This window comes from Crinia signifera, chromosome 6, assembly GCF_055691185.1.
Source record: "Crinia signifera chromosome 6, ASM5569118v1, whole genome shotgun sequence".
Lineage (NCBI taxonomy): Eukaryota > Metazoa > Chordata > Amphibia > Anura > Myobatrachidae > Crinia > Crinia signifera.
Genome location: NC_139222.1, coordinates 219,343,448 through 219,360,496, shown reverse-complemented (window position 1 = coordinate 219,360,496; position 17,049 = coordinate 219,343,448). Strand labels below are relative to the sequence as shown.

The 17,049-nt window shown below is 46.7% G+C and overlaps 2 protein-coding genes across 2 annotated transcripts in view; both read left to right on the top strand.

Moving 5' to 3' along the window:
* The first annotated feature begins 7,058 nt into the window (after positions 1–7,058).
* On the top strand, positions 7,059–8,450 carry LOC146007213 (uncharacterized). Its single transcript, XM_083145568.1, has 2 exons — positions 7,059–7,494; positions 7,574–8,450. The coding sequence occupies exons 1-2, from the start codon at positions 7,449–7,451 to the stop codon at positions 8,140–8,142; spliced, it is 615 nt and encodes a 204-aa protein (XP_083001694.1). The 5' UTR covers positions 7,059–7,448; the 3' UTR covers positions 8,143–8,450.
* A 4,136-nt stretch (positions 8,451–12,586) lies between these two features.
* The window catches only part of LOC146008974 (beta-microseminoprotein-like), a 34,303-nt gene continuing 29,840 nt past the window's right edge, over positions 12,587–17,049 (top strand). The window contains exon 1 of the mRNA XM_083148856.1: positions 12,587–12,723. Coding sequence (XP_083004982.1) covers positions 12,691–12,723 — 33 coding nt within the window. The 5' untranslated portion in view covers positions 12,587–12,690. The remainder of the gene's footprint in view (positions 12,724–17,049) is intronic.

Sequence of the window (17,049 nt, the reverse complement as noted above, 5' to 3'; positions counted from 1 at the left end):
GAACAGGAGATCTCCGAGATCAGATCTGAATTTGAATCCTTTAGAGACCACCTGGAGGATCTCGAGAACAGGAATAGGAGAAATAATATACGGATCCGTAACGTTCCAGAAACAATCTCCAATGAGGATTTACACCCCTATCTGGAAGCTCTCTTCCTTCACCTGGTTCCGGGTATCCCCAAGCCTGAGCTCTTACTAGATCGCGCTCACCGAGCCTTAAGAGCAAAACCCCAACCTCCACAACCGCCCAGAGACATAATCTTGAGATTCCACTACTACACCACTAAAGAGAGAATAATGACGGCGGTGCGTGGAACACCCTCGATCACATATGCAGAATCCCAACTGCTAATTTTTCAAGATTTGTCCCCTGTCACCCTGAAGAAAAGAAGAGATCTGATTAACGTCACAAAGGCCCTCAGGAACCACTCAATCAGATACAGATGGGGATTCCCATTTCAACTGATAGTTACGAAAGACGGAAATACCTATTCAATCAAGACTCCCCAGCAAGGCTTTGAACTGCTGCACAAGTTTGGTATCATTGAAAACATGCCGAACTCCACTCATCCACCAGTTCCACCAGACCGTCTCACCGCTCAAGCCCCCTCCCCAGAGTGGACGAAGAAATGACTACCTTCATTATATCATACCCAGCTTCTCCTACGATCCCTGCCTTAAGCCAATCCCACTATACGATAAGTATCACAGGCTATCTTTAACACAAGCTGTACTGTATATGCTTTTTGAATCTAAAATAATTCTGTAATGTACTGTTTTAGCACCGATATGCTAGGTTTATAGTTGGTTTAATAATCTTGGATATATGCTTTCATACAATGCCGCTACAACTATCTCGTTCAGGAGAAGCTGCTTCAATGATGGACACTAATCACAGACTTTCCAATAGTCTTAATTTTACTGTTAGTTATAACGTTTTAATGATGCTTATATAAGTTCTAAACAGTCTTATGGAATGGTGTCCACTCTCTCACTTTCCCTTCAATGACCCATTCGCACCCCATTTATCCTTCCACCCCTCGGGTGTCCCACCCATCCCAACTGCTCTCCCCTCTTTGCTCCGCGTGAAATACATCTCTCTCATTCTTCATTTCACAACCGAGAACAGCACCCCTTCATCCCGTCTCCTGACTGTTCACCCCGATGCTGCTCATACATTTCCAACTCCTATCCGCCCGACGCCATGCCCCCCCTCACGGACACAGCCTAGACGGCATTGTCCCTCTAAACCCAGAGTCTCCCCCAATCCTTGAGGGAGCTCGATCTCCCCGCTTTCCCATTTCCTTTCTCCGTCACTCCCACCTCCCCTCCATTTTCCTTTCACTGGGGTGGGGGGGGGGGGGGGAGACCGGCACCCTCACTATTAACTATAGTAGCTCCACTCAATTCGATCCACCATGAATTTAAAAATCATTTCCCTTAATGTCAACGGCCTCAACTCACCCACGAAGAGGGCCATGGCCATACAATTTCTAAATAGACGTAACCCAGATATGGTAATGCTTCAAGAAACCCATTTAAAACCGCCACATCCATCAATTTCTTCCAGAAAATATCCCCATACCTTCTACTCTTCAATGTCCGCTAAACTTGGAGGTACTGCTATCCTCATCCACCGAGATCTCCCAATTGACATCGAAAAGGTCATATCAGACGATAAAGGTAGATTCATAATCTTATCGGGTAAACTCAACCAATCACCTATTCTTCTTGCCTCTGTCTATGCCCCTAACACGCAACAGAGCTCCCTCTATTCCATCTTTTTCTCTAAGCTAGCGCAATTTTCTCCATGTCTCACAATTATTGGAGGAGATTTTAATGCCACCTTACAGCCCTCCATAGATAGATCCCATTCTAACTTAACACTTCCCAATCATGTCAAACTTTCTAAACGCCTCCTCACTCACTTAATAAGACACAACCTCTACGACACCTGGAGAGTACTTTATCCTTCATCGCCAGGCTTCACCCATTTTTCCCCCCCACATAATCTGCATTCAAGAATTGATTACATATTTGCAGACACTACGTCCGCTCAAAATTTGATAGACGCGCAAACGATCCCAATTACCTGGTCAGACCACCTGGCCATAGAGCTAAACATCCGCGCCTCTCTACAACCCCCTGCAAGACATTGGCGTATTAATGACTCCCTTCTTCTAAAGCCGGATATCCTGCTAGACCTAACCTCTTTCATTTCAGAATTTTACTCCCTAAATAACACCCCTGACATCTCCCCGTCCATTCTATGGGAGGCCCACAAAGCCACAATTAGAGGCAAATTAATCAGTTTAACTAGTGCACAAAATGTAGCCAAGCGTAAAAAAATTCAAGATCTTGAGGCTTCTCTCACTTCTCTCACACAAGAACATCAGCAGCACCCGAATCAACAAACGTACTTGAGAATCATAACACTTAAAGGCCAATTAAACCAACTCCTCTCGTCTAGGGCCGCCCAAGCTTTATTATGGGCAAAGCAGAAATTTTATGAAAAATCTAACAAAGCAGACTCTTTATTAGCTAACCAACAAACGAACTAAAAACAGAATTATGTCCTTAAAGTGTATGGATGGATCCATTACCTATAACTCCGACACAATGGCGGCCCAATTCCGCTCTTTCTACGAGAAGCTATATAACCTGGACCCCCCTGACTCCTCTACGTCCTCCAGCCTGGAGGATTTGGACGAGTACCTGACCTCATGCCGGCTCCCCAAACTCACCACGTCTCAGGTAGAGACATTGAACACCCCCATCACCACTGACGAGATCCTTGAAGCTATCAAATCTCTACGACGCTCGGCCGCTCCCGGCCCTGACGGTTTCACCAACCTTTATTACAAAAAACTGGCCCATCCTCTCGCCCCTATGCTTACCGCCTTATTTAACTCCCTACTGCAGGGGCTCCCGATCAACGCAGCCACCACCAGGGCTAACATAATAGTTATCCCCAAACCCCGATAAAGACCCGACAGACATGGGCAACTATCGCCCTATATCCTTACTAAATGCAGATCTAAAGCTATATGCCAAAGTTTTAGCTAACCGCTTAGCCCCATTGCTACCTGCACTGGTCCATCCAGACCAGGTAGGTTTCATCCCCAACCGCCAAGCCTCAGATAACACCAGACGTCTAATTGATCTTATTCACGTCGCTAAAGAAAAAACAACGGAGGCCCTGGTGGTGGCTCTCGATGCGGAAAAGGCCTTCGATAGGGTGGCTTGGCCTTTCATCCGAGGCACCCTGTCTCATATGGGTTTCAGAGGTCCATTCCTAGAAGGCATATTAGCCCTCTACAATAACCCCTCGGCCTCTGTTCTGGTGAATGGACTTAAATTAGCCCAATTTAACATCAAAAATGGCACACGCCAAGGGTGTCCACTCTCACCTCTCCTATTTGCGCTAATCATGGAACCTCTCGCCTCCCGGATCCGTAACAACCCAAACATCCACGGTATCAATATAGGTCATGCACATCACAAGATAGCTCTCTATGCCGACGATGTCATACTAACTCTGACCAACCCTCTGACCTCGCTGCCCTCCATTTTTCATGAAACCAAAACATATAACACATTCTCCAATTACAAATTAAATACTTCTAAATCAGAAGCACAAGCTATTAACATCGCTCCAGCCGACCTTTCCACCATCCAAGCAAAATTCCCTCTCCACTGGCAGCCTGATAAAATCAAATATCTTGGGATTTATCTGTCCAGTTCATACAAGGACCTCTACTCGATTAACTTCCCAAGATTATTTACTTCTATTAGATCAGATCTGTCTGCCTGGAAATCGCAATTTATCTCATGGACTGGTCAGATGGCGGCGATTAAAATGATGATTTTACCCCGTTTACTTTATCTCTGGCAAACCCTCCCCGTGCATATCCCAGTCAAGACACTTAAACACCTCCAAAGAGATATCAGCACTTTCGTTTGGGCGGGGAAAAAACCCAGAGTTAAACTGCGCCTCCTACAAAAACCATGCGAGACAGGTGGCCTCGGCCTCCCAGATATCCTCAAATACTATAGGGGCGGTTCACATTGCCTCCTCAATTCTATGGCACGCTCCTCCCTCTCATAGAGTTTGGACACATATTGAAACCTCCTTTATCGCTCATTACTCACTATCCTCCCTCCTATGGATACCTCCCACCTCTCGCCCCACCCCTACCACCCTTATGCCTTCTACTCGCCACACACTTAGGGTCTGGGATCTCTCCACCAAACTCTACAAATTACGCTCTCATCACCCATCGTTAACCCCACTATGGAATAACCCGGCCTTCCCCCCAGGGACGTCTAATAGTGCGTTCAAATATTGGACGAAACATAACATCCTTTTCCCCGCGGATATTGCCCCTACACTGCTCTTTCCTGATTTTGAATCCCTCCGGTCTAAATTCTCGTTCCCACACTCTACTAATATTTACAGCTACGCCACTTCTATATTTCTCTCCCTCGGGCACAATCATCCTTGAAAAAAACGCCCCTTGAAACCCTGTGCAGACAAACTCAAAACATAAAAAACTCATTTCAACTATCTATCAAATACTCGTTTCTGTCAACCAACCCCAAAAGGAAAAACACGAGTCTGACTGGGAAGCCGACCTGGGAGAAGAGCTTAACTTAAACACGTGGTCCAATATCAGAATGGCGATTGCAAAAAGTTCTATTTCAACACGAATTAAAGAAAATGCATATAAGATCTACTATCGTTGGTATATGGTGCCAACCAAATTACATTCTATATATCCTGCCTCCTCTTCCCAATGCTGGAGATCATGTGGCCAAGAAGGCTCTTTCCTTCACATATGGTGGAGTTGCCCAATCATTCAATCCTTCTGGGTGGAGGCCCATGAGTTAATTAGTTTGATTCTGAATATACAAATGCCCTCCTCTCCCTCATTCTCCCTTTTACTAAGACCAATCCCACGTTCCCAACTTGCGACTCAAAAATTGATTAATCACATTCTCAATACAACCAAGTGTTTGATTGCTAAAAATTGGAAAAGTCCTACACCCCCGTCCAAAACCGTCCTAATTAATGCCATTTGGTCCACTTACAAGGTGGAGAAGATTTCCGCATTCCTACATGACTCTATGCCTTCTTTTATCAAAACCTGGTCTCCATGGACAACCCACTTCCAAACTGAGGCTCCGTTGACATTTGTGTAATATTCTGATTTATCTTCCCTAGATGCTCTGTTTGTGGGTGCCGGCTTCTCCCCCCTCCCCTCCCCCTCCCTTGTTCCTCTCCCCTGAGGTTTGATCGCTTTCTTTCTCTTCTCGCTCACAGCCCCTCTCATTACTTCTGTATCTATTCCCCCTGTTCCCTCCTCCTGCTTCCTCTCCCATCTCATTTTCCATCTTGGCTTATTCCCTTTCCCTTCCTCCCCTGTACATCCTTTTGGTTCTCAGACACGATGAGGTCTATTTCGCTTATTATAGATTTGTATTCCCTCAGACCTCTGTCAAATAACAAACCGCACTCAGAGTCATTTAATCAACATCTCTGCTTTAATGGTTTGTACTGTTTTTGGTTTTTTGAAAATGTACCTTGAAAAACTTAATAAAAATTTTTCTAAAAAAAAAAAAAGAAAAAGGTCATGGAAGCATTAATGTACAATTGGCCATTTAATGTGTAAACACTTACATCGTGCAATGCTGGCCCTTATTTGCTGGAGCTTTTCGGGCTGCCGGCGCCTCAGATCAGACCATCGCCGCTCCAGCTGGGCGATGGTCCTGCGCACCTGGGTGCGCGCGAATATGCGCCTGCGGGCAGCGGAATACGCTTGGCGCTTCTGGCGGTTAGTTATGAACGGCCCCGCACGCCCCAGCCTGGTCTCCATAACGGAGACCAGTGTCCTCAGCTCCGCGGGTGAGAAGGGTGCTGCTCTCCCATAGGCCGCCATCTTAGCAATGGCACAATTCAAGCAATCATGTCCTGTCATTGGTTGATCAGAGTGATATTTGGTATTAACTTTATTGTTCATTTTGTCATTAACAGCGTGTATGCGCCACAACAGACATGTGTACACTTACCTTCTACCGGCCCACACTAGAGATGTGGAATGAAATGTACCTAGCATCAAGCCAGTATTTGGACACCTTTCACATGTGATTTGGATGCAAGCACTGATTACTATTGCCTGAGTGGTGGACTGGATTTACATATGGAATGGGTCAGTGTCATTTGTAGTACATACCAAACAAGTGCACAGTACAAATGTACATTCACATATACATTTCATGTCTGACCACAGTTTTAGTTGTTCATTGGTGTACAAATCTGCAATTAGCTACTAAATCAGACTAACTAAGTTTGCCAGGTTTTTTTTTTTTCGCTGGTAGGGGCGTGGCCTATGCGCCACATGGTCTACGCTGCCGTACGGAACGCTGCCGCACGGAACGCAGGGTGTCGCTGATGTACGCCAATTACAGAAATAGGATATAAAGGTGTGCTAGAAAACTGCAATGTTGTTGCAAACATGGCTGGCTCACAATCTGAAGGAGACCAGGAGTGCCAGGATCTTTTCGAACGCATGGACTCCATCACCTCCTATGTGCCCCTCAGCACAGACCAGCCAGGGGCAGATGAGCAGGCTGCTGGGCCATCCACATCAGCCCAAGCAGCAGCTGGCCCATCTTCTGCCTCAGCAGAATCATTGGGAACACAACAGGTGGCTTACCAACAGAGTAGCCTGGCCAGCACTTCAAGTACAGCGACAGGTGGCCGTGGGCGTGGCCGAAATAGGCCAACGGAGGAACCAAGCAGCAGAAACATGGCATTCGAAGCGCAGGAGCTTGCCATCCTGGTACCCCGCGCACGGGATTGGATCGAGTGTCCACAGGACAGGTTGACACACACAAGGATATGGAAGATTTGGGAGGACATAACTGCGGAGATTAATGCGGTGGCTCCACAAGTTCGTGAGGCGGAGCACGTTAAGAAGAGGCAAGTTCATGTGTGTTACATTTGACCAGTACAAGACCAGTAATGTTTAAAATAGATGTTAGATGGAGATGGGAAATGGCCAGTCACGTTGCTTGGAGCCACAGACATGTTTGCCATGTCATTTAATCGATAGTTATTGTAGGGTGAGTGTGAATGTATCTTCTAAGGGTTGTTTTTATATTTTTATTGAATGTAAGTTGTGTGTAATGAAGCACATGTTGTCATCTGTTGCAGATTGCAATGTTTGCTACAGCAAACATGAGGAGGGACATGTAGTAATATGTCAACTTTGATAGCAGGTGGCACGACTTCAAAACCAACCTCAAGAAGAAATTGACCAAGCGGTGGGAACACAGCCACACCTCTGGGGCTGGCCCCATGCCAGGCCGGCTGAAGCTCACCCCCCTGGAGGAGATGGCAGAGTGCTGCATTGCAGTAGAGGAGGTCCGGCCGGGGGGTGAGCAACATGGATAGCGAGGCCCCAGCGGAAGTCTTTGCTGCTTTTGTTGAAGGTAATTATTTGCCATGGCATAAGTAGTTGGTACTAATTTGCTTGGAATGTGTTGTAATTGTAATTTTCTCTTTCACCAGCATCCCCACCGCTTGGTGAAGAATCTCTTGAGGAGGTGACGGAGTCTGTGCCACCTGCCACCAGTGCCAGGCCCGTGCAGCAGCAGCAGCCACCAGCCGACCCCGAATACAACAGGTGGGTGCAGGTGCTTGGCCAGATTCACCAGCAGGGAGACTTGGCATCAGAGCGGATGCGTAGGACCGAGGAGGTCATGCAGGGTTTGGTCAGCACCCAGCAGATTATAGCTGGGAGCCTGCAGGCTATGGCTGAGGCCCAGCAGGGCATGGCTGGCAGCCAGCAGTCAATTGCTGCAAGCCTGCAGGTGCTGGCAGATCAAGCCCTGCGCCAAAATGACCTCCTCCTCCACCATAATGAGCTTATGGTGGAGCTAGTTGCCAGCAATAGGGTCCTATTGTCATCCGTTTCTGGTGCATTACCACCAGCAGCACTCCCTGATGGCAGAGGGGGAACACCATCCCCCCCCTCAGCAGCATCTGCTCCACCTGGGCCACCATCAGAACGTGGCCGTGGCCGAAGAGCTGCTGCACGTGGCAAGGAGCCTACCAGGGCCAAACGTGCCCGCAAATGAACTTGTGTCCGCATTAATCTCCACCCTTATGTCTTCCCAAATCTTTCATTGAGCTGTGTGTGTCAGCTTCCTGTGTCCAATCCCGTGCAGAGGGTACCCACATTTGCCCTCGTTTCGAATGTCTTGTTTGGTTCCCCTGTTGGCCTCTTTCGGCTAGCATTACTGTCTGCTGTACTTGAAATGTTGGTGCTATACTTTTGTTGTGAAGCCACCTGATGTTTTCCTAATGATTCTGCTGTGGTTCTGTATGTCACAAATTCATTTATTTATTATATATTATTTTTGTACATTCCTGGCATGGTACCTTTTATTTTGTTACGGTTTCCCTTTTTCTTTTTTTATTTATTGTAATAAATGTATATTTTTATCCCGAAATGTGTGATTTAATTGTTACATGTACAAGTGACATGTCTATTTGTATTAGTGATAGTAAGTTCTGTCCATTGGTTGCAGTGTAAAAGTGTGTGAATACTGCAGCATATATGTGTGTGTTTAGTAATGGTCCATTTAAGCTGCAATGGTTCCAATTGAAGCACTGACAAGCGTGTAATTAATGAGTAATGAGTAAAGGAGTGGATTGTATTGTGTTTAGCTGACATTGGTTGAGGTGCGGCCGTCCTGATTAGGCGTTCCGATTGCCTAGCGCATGAACGAGTGGTGTCCGCAAAGCAATACTTGCTTATGGACACCGCATATTTCTAGCCTTTTTGTTCGCGTGCATTCGGTGTGCTGTCCGAATGCACGCCTACCAGAATAAGTGCACTCCCTCGTGCACGCCCATGTTTACGCCCAGTTTAGCCCACTTTGAAACGACGACCCTGTGTAGTTCAGAATGACGCCCATAATACGCCCATATTTCCCGAGTGATTGCGGTGCACATTTCTGTACGGTATTAGTGAGAACAAGTACGGAGACCATGCGTGGCACATGCGCAAAGCGTTCCCCACGCATGCGCAGACGGCTAAAAAACGCCATCCGAAAGTATTCGGAAATTTACGCATCGACCAGAATAAGGCCCTAGATGAGGATTTAAGCTGTGTACACACGGTGCGATTTGGTCGCTGATCGATTTTGGCTTAAAATCACTCAGCAATATATTGCTCAGTGTACTTGCAATATCTCTCAGCAATATATTGCTCAGTGTGCTGTTTTCATCAGTAACCAGCAATTTTGGCTGAAAATTGCAAGCTATTCTGTCTCATTAGCCCCGTACACACGGGGGAGATATATTGCTCAGCCATATATGGCTGAGCAATATATGGCTGAGCAATATATTGGTCAGTTTCTCCTTTTCATCAGCGACCAGAGATGGTCGCTGATGAAAAAGAAACTGCCGGGGGAGCCCGGCAGTGGTAATCAGCTGGTCGCAGGAGCATGTTCCTGCGACCAGCGATCACTACAGCAGGGGTAAAAACGGGAGCGCGCACCCGGCGATATATCGCCGGTGCACACTCCCATCGTGGGCAATATGGTCGCTTAGCGACCATATTTCCAGCGATATTATACAAAATCGCCCCCGTGTGTACGCACCTATTCTGTCTCATTTTGACTACAAATCGCTGGTGCACAGTGCATTGTGCACCAGTGACCAGCAATTTTTAGCCATAATCGGAGGACCTTGCTCCTGCGACCAGCGACCATGAAGGGCTGGTAGCAGGAACACGCTCCTGGCGATTTATCTCCAACAGCAAATAAAATCACTGGCAATATGGCCATATTGTCAGCCATATGTGCTGAAATCACCCCCTTGTGTACACAGCTTTAGAACTAAATCCAGACCATTACAAGGCACATGCCTCTATTTTTAATTGACACCTGAGGTGAAATTTAATAGGATGAGAGATTCCGAAAGTGAGAGATTTGGTAAGAAATCCCCATTTTTTGAAGGCAACAATCATTAACTCTGCAAAACCAGTTTTATTTTGAAGTGTAAATGATTAATCTCTCACTTTCTGATTCTCTCATCCTATTAAATTTCACCCCTATAGTGAACAAAAGTGTTTAAATGAAGTGTAAATGGTGGAACTGTGCAGGTATGCCTAGTTTGGCAAGTCCCATTCCCAATAATAAACCTAATTTATCCCATGAAAGAAAAAGCAAGATTTGAGTCAGTGAGATGAGGCACCCCCAACAGGTAAAGCAGTTTCCGACTTCAAAGTCAGGATCATTTATGCCTGGTACACACCAGGACGACTAGGGCCCGATCCCCTCAATCTAGATCCAATTCCGACCAATTGGATGTAGATTGTGTGGTGATTGGGCCCTTTTCTGTCCTTGTGTGGACCGATCCGATGCGCGGTCCCGCGGGTCGGTCGTTATTCAGATCCTACCTGCAGCAGGTAGGATCTGAAGAACGACCATACAGCCGGGTGCGGGTCGCCATCGGATCGGACCCGCTCACGGTGCACATCGTGAGCGGGTCGTGCCCCCCGCATCATCGTGAGCGGGTCTAAAGAAACACTGACGACACGCTCACAATGTGCATCGTGAGCGGGTCATCGTGGTGTGTACCCCACATTAGCTACAAATTAGCCTCACTCTTAAGCCACTTTGAAGCTGCTGTTTTTTCGACCTGACATGTGCCGACAGGTGGTAATTCATGCCCTACCATTCACTAGGGCGTGGTGGGAGAATAAAAGAATGTGCCCGAAGCATTGCGAGCAAAGTGAGCAATGCGAGGGGATCCAGTGCACTTCAAATTGTGTCCATGTCGACTGTGTTGATATTCGGGTAAAAAAAGTGAAAAAACCCATGTCAACCTTTTGACTAGCCCATGTCGACCTAATGCTTGTGTTGACTTAACGTCATGTCGACCTAGATCCATGTTGACCTAGACCCCTGTCGACCTTGGCCCATGTCGACATTGACTCATGTCGACCTTAACCCATGTCGACCTTGTGGTGTCGACCCAATGCTTGTCGACCTAGTTATGGTCGACCCAACAATCCCAACCCGCATGGTCCTGTCTTAAAAAATGTGTAAAAGTTCAAATAAAAAAAAAAATGGCGTGAGGTCCCCCCTCCTGAGCATAACAAGCCCCAGGCTCATTGAGCCGGACCTGGTTACAAAAATATGGGGGACAAAAAAGCGTTGGGGTCCCCCATATGACTGAAACCAGCCCGGACTATTTGGACCGGTCCTGGTTCCAAAAATACAGGGGACAAAAAATCTGGGGATCCCCCATATTTTGAAACCAGCTCCGGGCTCCAACAGCCTTTGGTGTCAGCGCCACAGCCAGGGGACACTTTTACATAAGGTCCCCCGGGCCGAACCATGAGCACTATGGCTGGTCAGCCTGGGGGAGTAAATAAATAAAGGGGTCCCCCCCCAGGCTTTACCCGTCCAGGGCTGAAGCCCGGGGCTATCACCGGCTTCCCTGGCCATTGGACGCCGGCCTGATAGTGTTAAATCATTCATAAATAACATTGCTTTATACAGGTGAACTACAAGTGCCAGAAAGCCTCCCCTGCATGCTGGGACATGGCGAACCACAAGTCCCAGCATGCGGGGCATTAATGGGGCTGCTGGGACTTGTAGTCCACCTGTAAAAAGAATGTTAAAATGACATTTTTAAATAAAACACACACAGAAAATAAGAACTTTATTACACACACACACACACACACACCTCAATTTTGCACCAATACACTTACCGAACCAGGGTCCTGCACTGCCCTCCCTCCTCCAGAGCCAGCACACCCAGCACTGACAGCGGGGTGAGCCGGCTTTCTCCGGCGCTGCTAACAGCTTCTATAGCGCTGTCCCAGCACTATAGAGGCTGATAGTGTCTTTGTCTATAGAGGCTACTAGCGTCTTTGGCTCTATGCATCTCCATGGAGACACATCAAGCCAACCACACTAATATGTAAAAAAGTGTCGCCCGGCTGTGGCATGACACCGCGAGCTGTTGGAGCCCGGTGCTAGTTTCAAAATACGGGGGACCCCCAGATTTTTTTGTCCCCCGTATTTTTGGAAGCAGGACCGGTCCAAGAGTCCGGGGCTGGTTTCAGAAATACAGGGGACCCCAACACTTTTTGTGACCCGTATTTTTTGAACCAGGTCCGGATCAATGAGCCCGGGGCTGGTTATGCTCAGGAGGGGGGACCTCACGCCATTTTTTTTTTTTTTTAACACGATATCACACATTTCCTCAAATTCGCACATTTTCATGACTAAAAATAGCATTTTCATGACTAAAAATCGCACATTATCGCACCTTTTTTGCCCAGATTTTGCTTTTCATTAAATATGCATATTCCAGCAAAAAAAAAAAAAAAAAATCGATTTTGAAAAGTGCGATATGGTGCGATTTTGGAACGTGACTAAAATTCGCATCCTATTAAATGTCACCCACAGTGTCTGTTGTCATGAAGGAGTTAACAACAATAGTAAACCATAGCACTAAATGGTCTCCTTGCCAAATCTGATGCAGTGGTCAACATTTGCTTTTAAATTTCTAGAGAAATGGCAATCAATAGAGATTGAGAATGATCAATATTGACCAATCGTGGGCTCCACCGAGCTTAAATAGCACATTACAGGGCCATTATGTTCAGTCGCTGCAGAGAACATTTCACGATGGTAAGTTTATTCTGCTTGGTAATAGTAATACTATCTTAGACTGAACAGACACATTTCAGTTGACTTTAATGGATGTTTTCAGGGAGTTTATGGCTACAGTATTATAGTATTTAAAAAAAATAAATCAACAGTCAATATCACACAAAAGAATTTCATTATTATACATTTTAATGAGTGATGTGATAATATCCTATGTGATAAATCATACAAAAATTGTCGTTTCTAACTATGAAGTACAATAAGCAGGAAAATATAATTACTGTATCATTATTAATATATCTCTATATAGGGTACTTGTTTCCTAGCACGGCCACAACGATCATAATCGCGGTCATCGGGGGTAAAATCGTGGCCATCACGGGCATCGAATGCGCAAAAAAATCGGGTGCGATGGGCCAGACGCGATGCCCGCGATTTCCCCATAGAGAACAATGTTAAATGCCTCAATTTACCCGCGATGACCACGATTTCCCATAGGAAACAATGGGAAATGGCTCAATTTACCCAAATTATCATAGTAACAATGGTAAATGGGCAAAAAACACCCCTGAACATTGAAATGTCCCCCCAAAAGTAGTTTACGCCACCACGTGATCAACGTGAACCCGAAGCGTGGCGAGCGCAGCGAGCCCGCGAGGGGCGGCGGTACGCGTCCTCCGACCTTTTCATACCCCTACTATCCACTAGGGCGTGGAGTGAGAATAGAATAGTGTGGCGAGCGCAGCGAGCCACCGAGCCCGAAGCGTGGAGAGCGCAGCGAGCCCCGCGAGGGGACGCGGATACCTGTGAAGCCCGCGAAGGGACGCGTTTACCTGTGAAGGTATCCTCGCTGCGCTCACCACGCTTCGGGCTCGGTGGCTCGCTGCGCTCGCCACCCTATTCTATTCTCATTCCACGCCCTAGTGGATAGTGGGGGTATAAAAAGGTCGGAGGACGCGTACCGCCGCCCCTCGCGGACTCGCTGCGCTCGCCACGCTTCGGGTTCACGTTCATCGCGGGGTGGCGTGAACTACTTTTGGGGGGACATTTCACTGGTCAGGGGTTTTTTGGGGGCTTTCTGGCCCATTTACCATTCTTCCCTATAATGATTTGGGTAAATTGACCCATTTAACATTGTTTCCTATGGGAAATCGGGGTCATCGCGGGTAAATTGAGGCATTTAACATTGTTCCCTATGGTGAAATCGCGGCCATCGCGGGTGGACCATTTAAGCATTTTTAGGCGCACACGACGCGACCGACCCGATTTTTCACTGTTTTCAATGCATTTCAATGGAAAAATCGGGGGCATCGCGTCGGTCGCGTCGCAGGCAACTAAAATTACCCCCGATGGCCAAGATTTGTGGCCGTGCTAGGAAACAAGTACCCTATATAGTTTATTTATTATTTATTTACAGTTTCTTATATAGAGCAGCAGTTACCATTGCGCTTTACAATTGTATACACAGATAAAACAAACTGGGTAATAACAGACAGACTTGGAGGTAGGAGGGCCCTGCTGCAAGCTTACAATCTATAGGGATATAGGAGGGAAACACAAGGACAGGCACCAGTAATAGCATAGCAGTCCCACCAAGTTACAGAAGGGAAGCTATATAATACATAAGTGCCTCAGAGGGTTATGCATATGGGACTTAAATATGGTAGGCTTGCCTGAAGAGGTGAGTTTTCAGGGAATGCTTGAAAGTTTGGAGGCTAGTGGAGAGTCTTATTGTGCGTGGAAGTTTATGTACTGTACTATTGTTATTATTACTACTACTAATGTTATGTAAAGTTATTTATGTAAGTAGTAAGTAGGGAAATCAATCATCAAGGTTTTAACACAAGGAAACAGAAAACACAGGTGGGATGCAGATAGATGGAGCTGGATGTTGGCATTACGTTACAGTATATTCATTGGCATCAATTCTTGTCCCTACAAATGGTCCACATATTACATTTAAAAACCTACACAGATTTAGACTTACATAAACAAAATTAAAATAATAGTGAATATCTAACACCTGTGCTGCCCGGTTACCAGATCAGGCAAATTAATTCATCAAAGTCCGGATGAAGAGGGCACAGCTACTTATTTACATCAACATGATATCAGACAATCACTGATTGTCACCGCCGCAGAAACCTAGGTTATTCCCTTGTGAACCCGCGTCAGTGGCAGCCCAGCAGCTTACCTTGGTGTTGGGCTTGCCCCCAGCGTGACAATCGGTGGCCCTAGCGGGGGGGATCGCCGGTCCCGGTGCTTGTAGAGGATGTCATCTCCAAGCGCCGCCTCCGTTTACACTGCAAGTAGGCACCGCAGTGTAAACGGTGCAAATCCCGGATCCGACCTGGCTTGGATCTGTGTTTCAAATGCCGGGTCGGATCTGGGATTTGGGTATAAAAGGGGTATTAATCTGTCAGTCTGACAGATACTAAATATAAGGCATTAAATAATTTGTCAGTAACTGCTCTGATACTGTGTATGGATTACATTCAGACAGGGGCATAGGGAGAGTGGAGCCGACGGAGCGCAAGCTCCGGGCGCCAAAGAGTAGCAGGGTGCCCAGGAACCACACTTGTTGCCCGCTGATCTGCCCTCTTGATGCCGACCGCCCGTCCGCTTCGGCCCTTTCCCCTGCCAGATGCTGACCGCCCATCTGCTGCGGAAGTGCAGTGTCTCTGACAGTATTACAGAGACCCTGCACCCCGTCCGCTGCCACAGAGAAGACAAGCTAGAGGTACTCCCTTAGTTCTAGCATCTGTCATACTGACAGACGCTAGAGGTGCAGGAGGACCTCTAGCGGCTGTCTCCTTTGTGGGGGCGGCCATCTTTGGAGGGGCACAGGGTCTCTAATGCTGTCAGAGACTCTGTGCCTCCGCAGCAGATGGGCGGTCAGCATCTGGCAGGGGGTAAGGCGGGCAATAAACAAATTTATTTCCTCCGGGGCAACTCACATTTAGCTCCCTTTGGGCAACGAGCATGTAATCTCCCCTGGCTACGAGCATGGAACCCCTGGCCACAAGCATGGAACCCCTATGGCAAAGAAAATGGATACCCTTGGCAACAAGCATGTAATCCCTTATGGCAACTACCATATAATCCCCCTTGACAACAAGTATGGAATCACAGGCAACAAGCATGTTACCCCTGGCAACCAGCAGGTGTAGGTAAGCCAAAGATGGCGAATAGGAGCACTGGTTCTATGTAATTAAAATATCTAAATCGCTGTGCACTATTGCTGCCCCTTGTCAGAGGTTGTGTACCTCAAAACAAGACAAGGAAAGGAAAAAGGACATCCAATTTACACTGACATGTACTTTCAAGGGGCGCAGTCGTGCTCAACACAATAATTAGCAATGTGTTTAAATGATAAATATAAGTATCACATATATAAACAATGAGAAGTGCACTTCATAAACAATTACATTATTATTATCACATACCACACAACAAGACGTACAACACATAACATAAAGAGGCATATCAATTAGTCTCGCAACATCTGGTATGAGGCTAGAATGGTTTTAAATTAAGGCATCAATTGGTTTTAACTGATCTGTTTTATATTTACCAGTCCTGCACAGAATTGATGAAAAGTCTCTTTGGTGGTGGTTATATCCAGCTCAAGCAATGTCCAATTTCATATGAACAATTTACCTTCTGATTGAATGGAGGTACTCTCCTGATGTTTGTGGAGAGAGCTATTCGCCAACCAAATACAGATAATGTCCGCTCCTATAGATGTATCAGCGGCAATGAGATTGCGGTCACTGGGACAGGCTGTTTATGATCAGCGGATCCCGACGTCGGGTAAATGACTGTCGGGATCCCGACTGTCGGGAACCCTTCCGGCACCCCCTTTCTCCGCCTGTGTATAACTTCAGTGGCTTCCTCACAACTGAGTGGTGCAAAAAGATACTGTGTGTGTGTGTATATATATAATATATATTGGGTGTCATTTTGCATGGCTTTTTAATACACATATATATATATATATCCAGGCAATGGACCGGCACTTTCCATGAAAATCACAACCAGCGCTGCGTGCCTTTGTAGTATAAATATACAGCAAGGTTCCCAGACATCCAAACAGGTCCCCAGGAACAACACGTCACTGCAGCATCTCCAACATGAAAAATCTTTAATGCATAGCCTCAACGGCTTGTTTCGGGGAATTTACCCCTTTATCAAATTCCCTGAAACGAGCCGTTGAGGCTATGCATTAAAGATTCTTCATGTTGGAGATGCTGCAGTGACGTGTTGTTCCTGGGGACCTGTTTGGATGTCTGGGAACCTTGCTGTGTATATATACGACGAAACGCCTCAGGGCGTGGCCTACAACGC

Excerpts from the sequence above, each read along its gene's own strand:
- LOC146007213 (XM_083145568.1), top strand. The coding sequence starts at position 7,449 with ATGGATAGCGAGGCCCCAGCGGAAGTCTTTGCTGCTTTTGTTGAAG. Across the intron at positions 7,495-7,573 it reads CTTTGCTGCTTTTGTTGAAG|CATCCCCACCGCTTGGTGAA; the intron begins GTAATTATTTGC and ends CTCTTTCACCAG.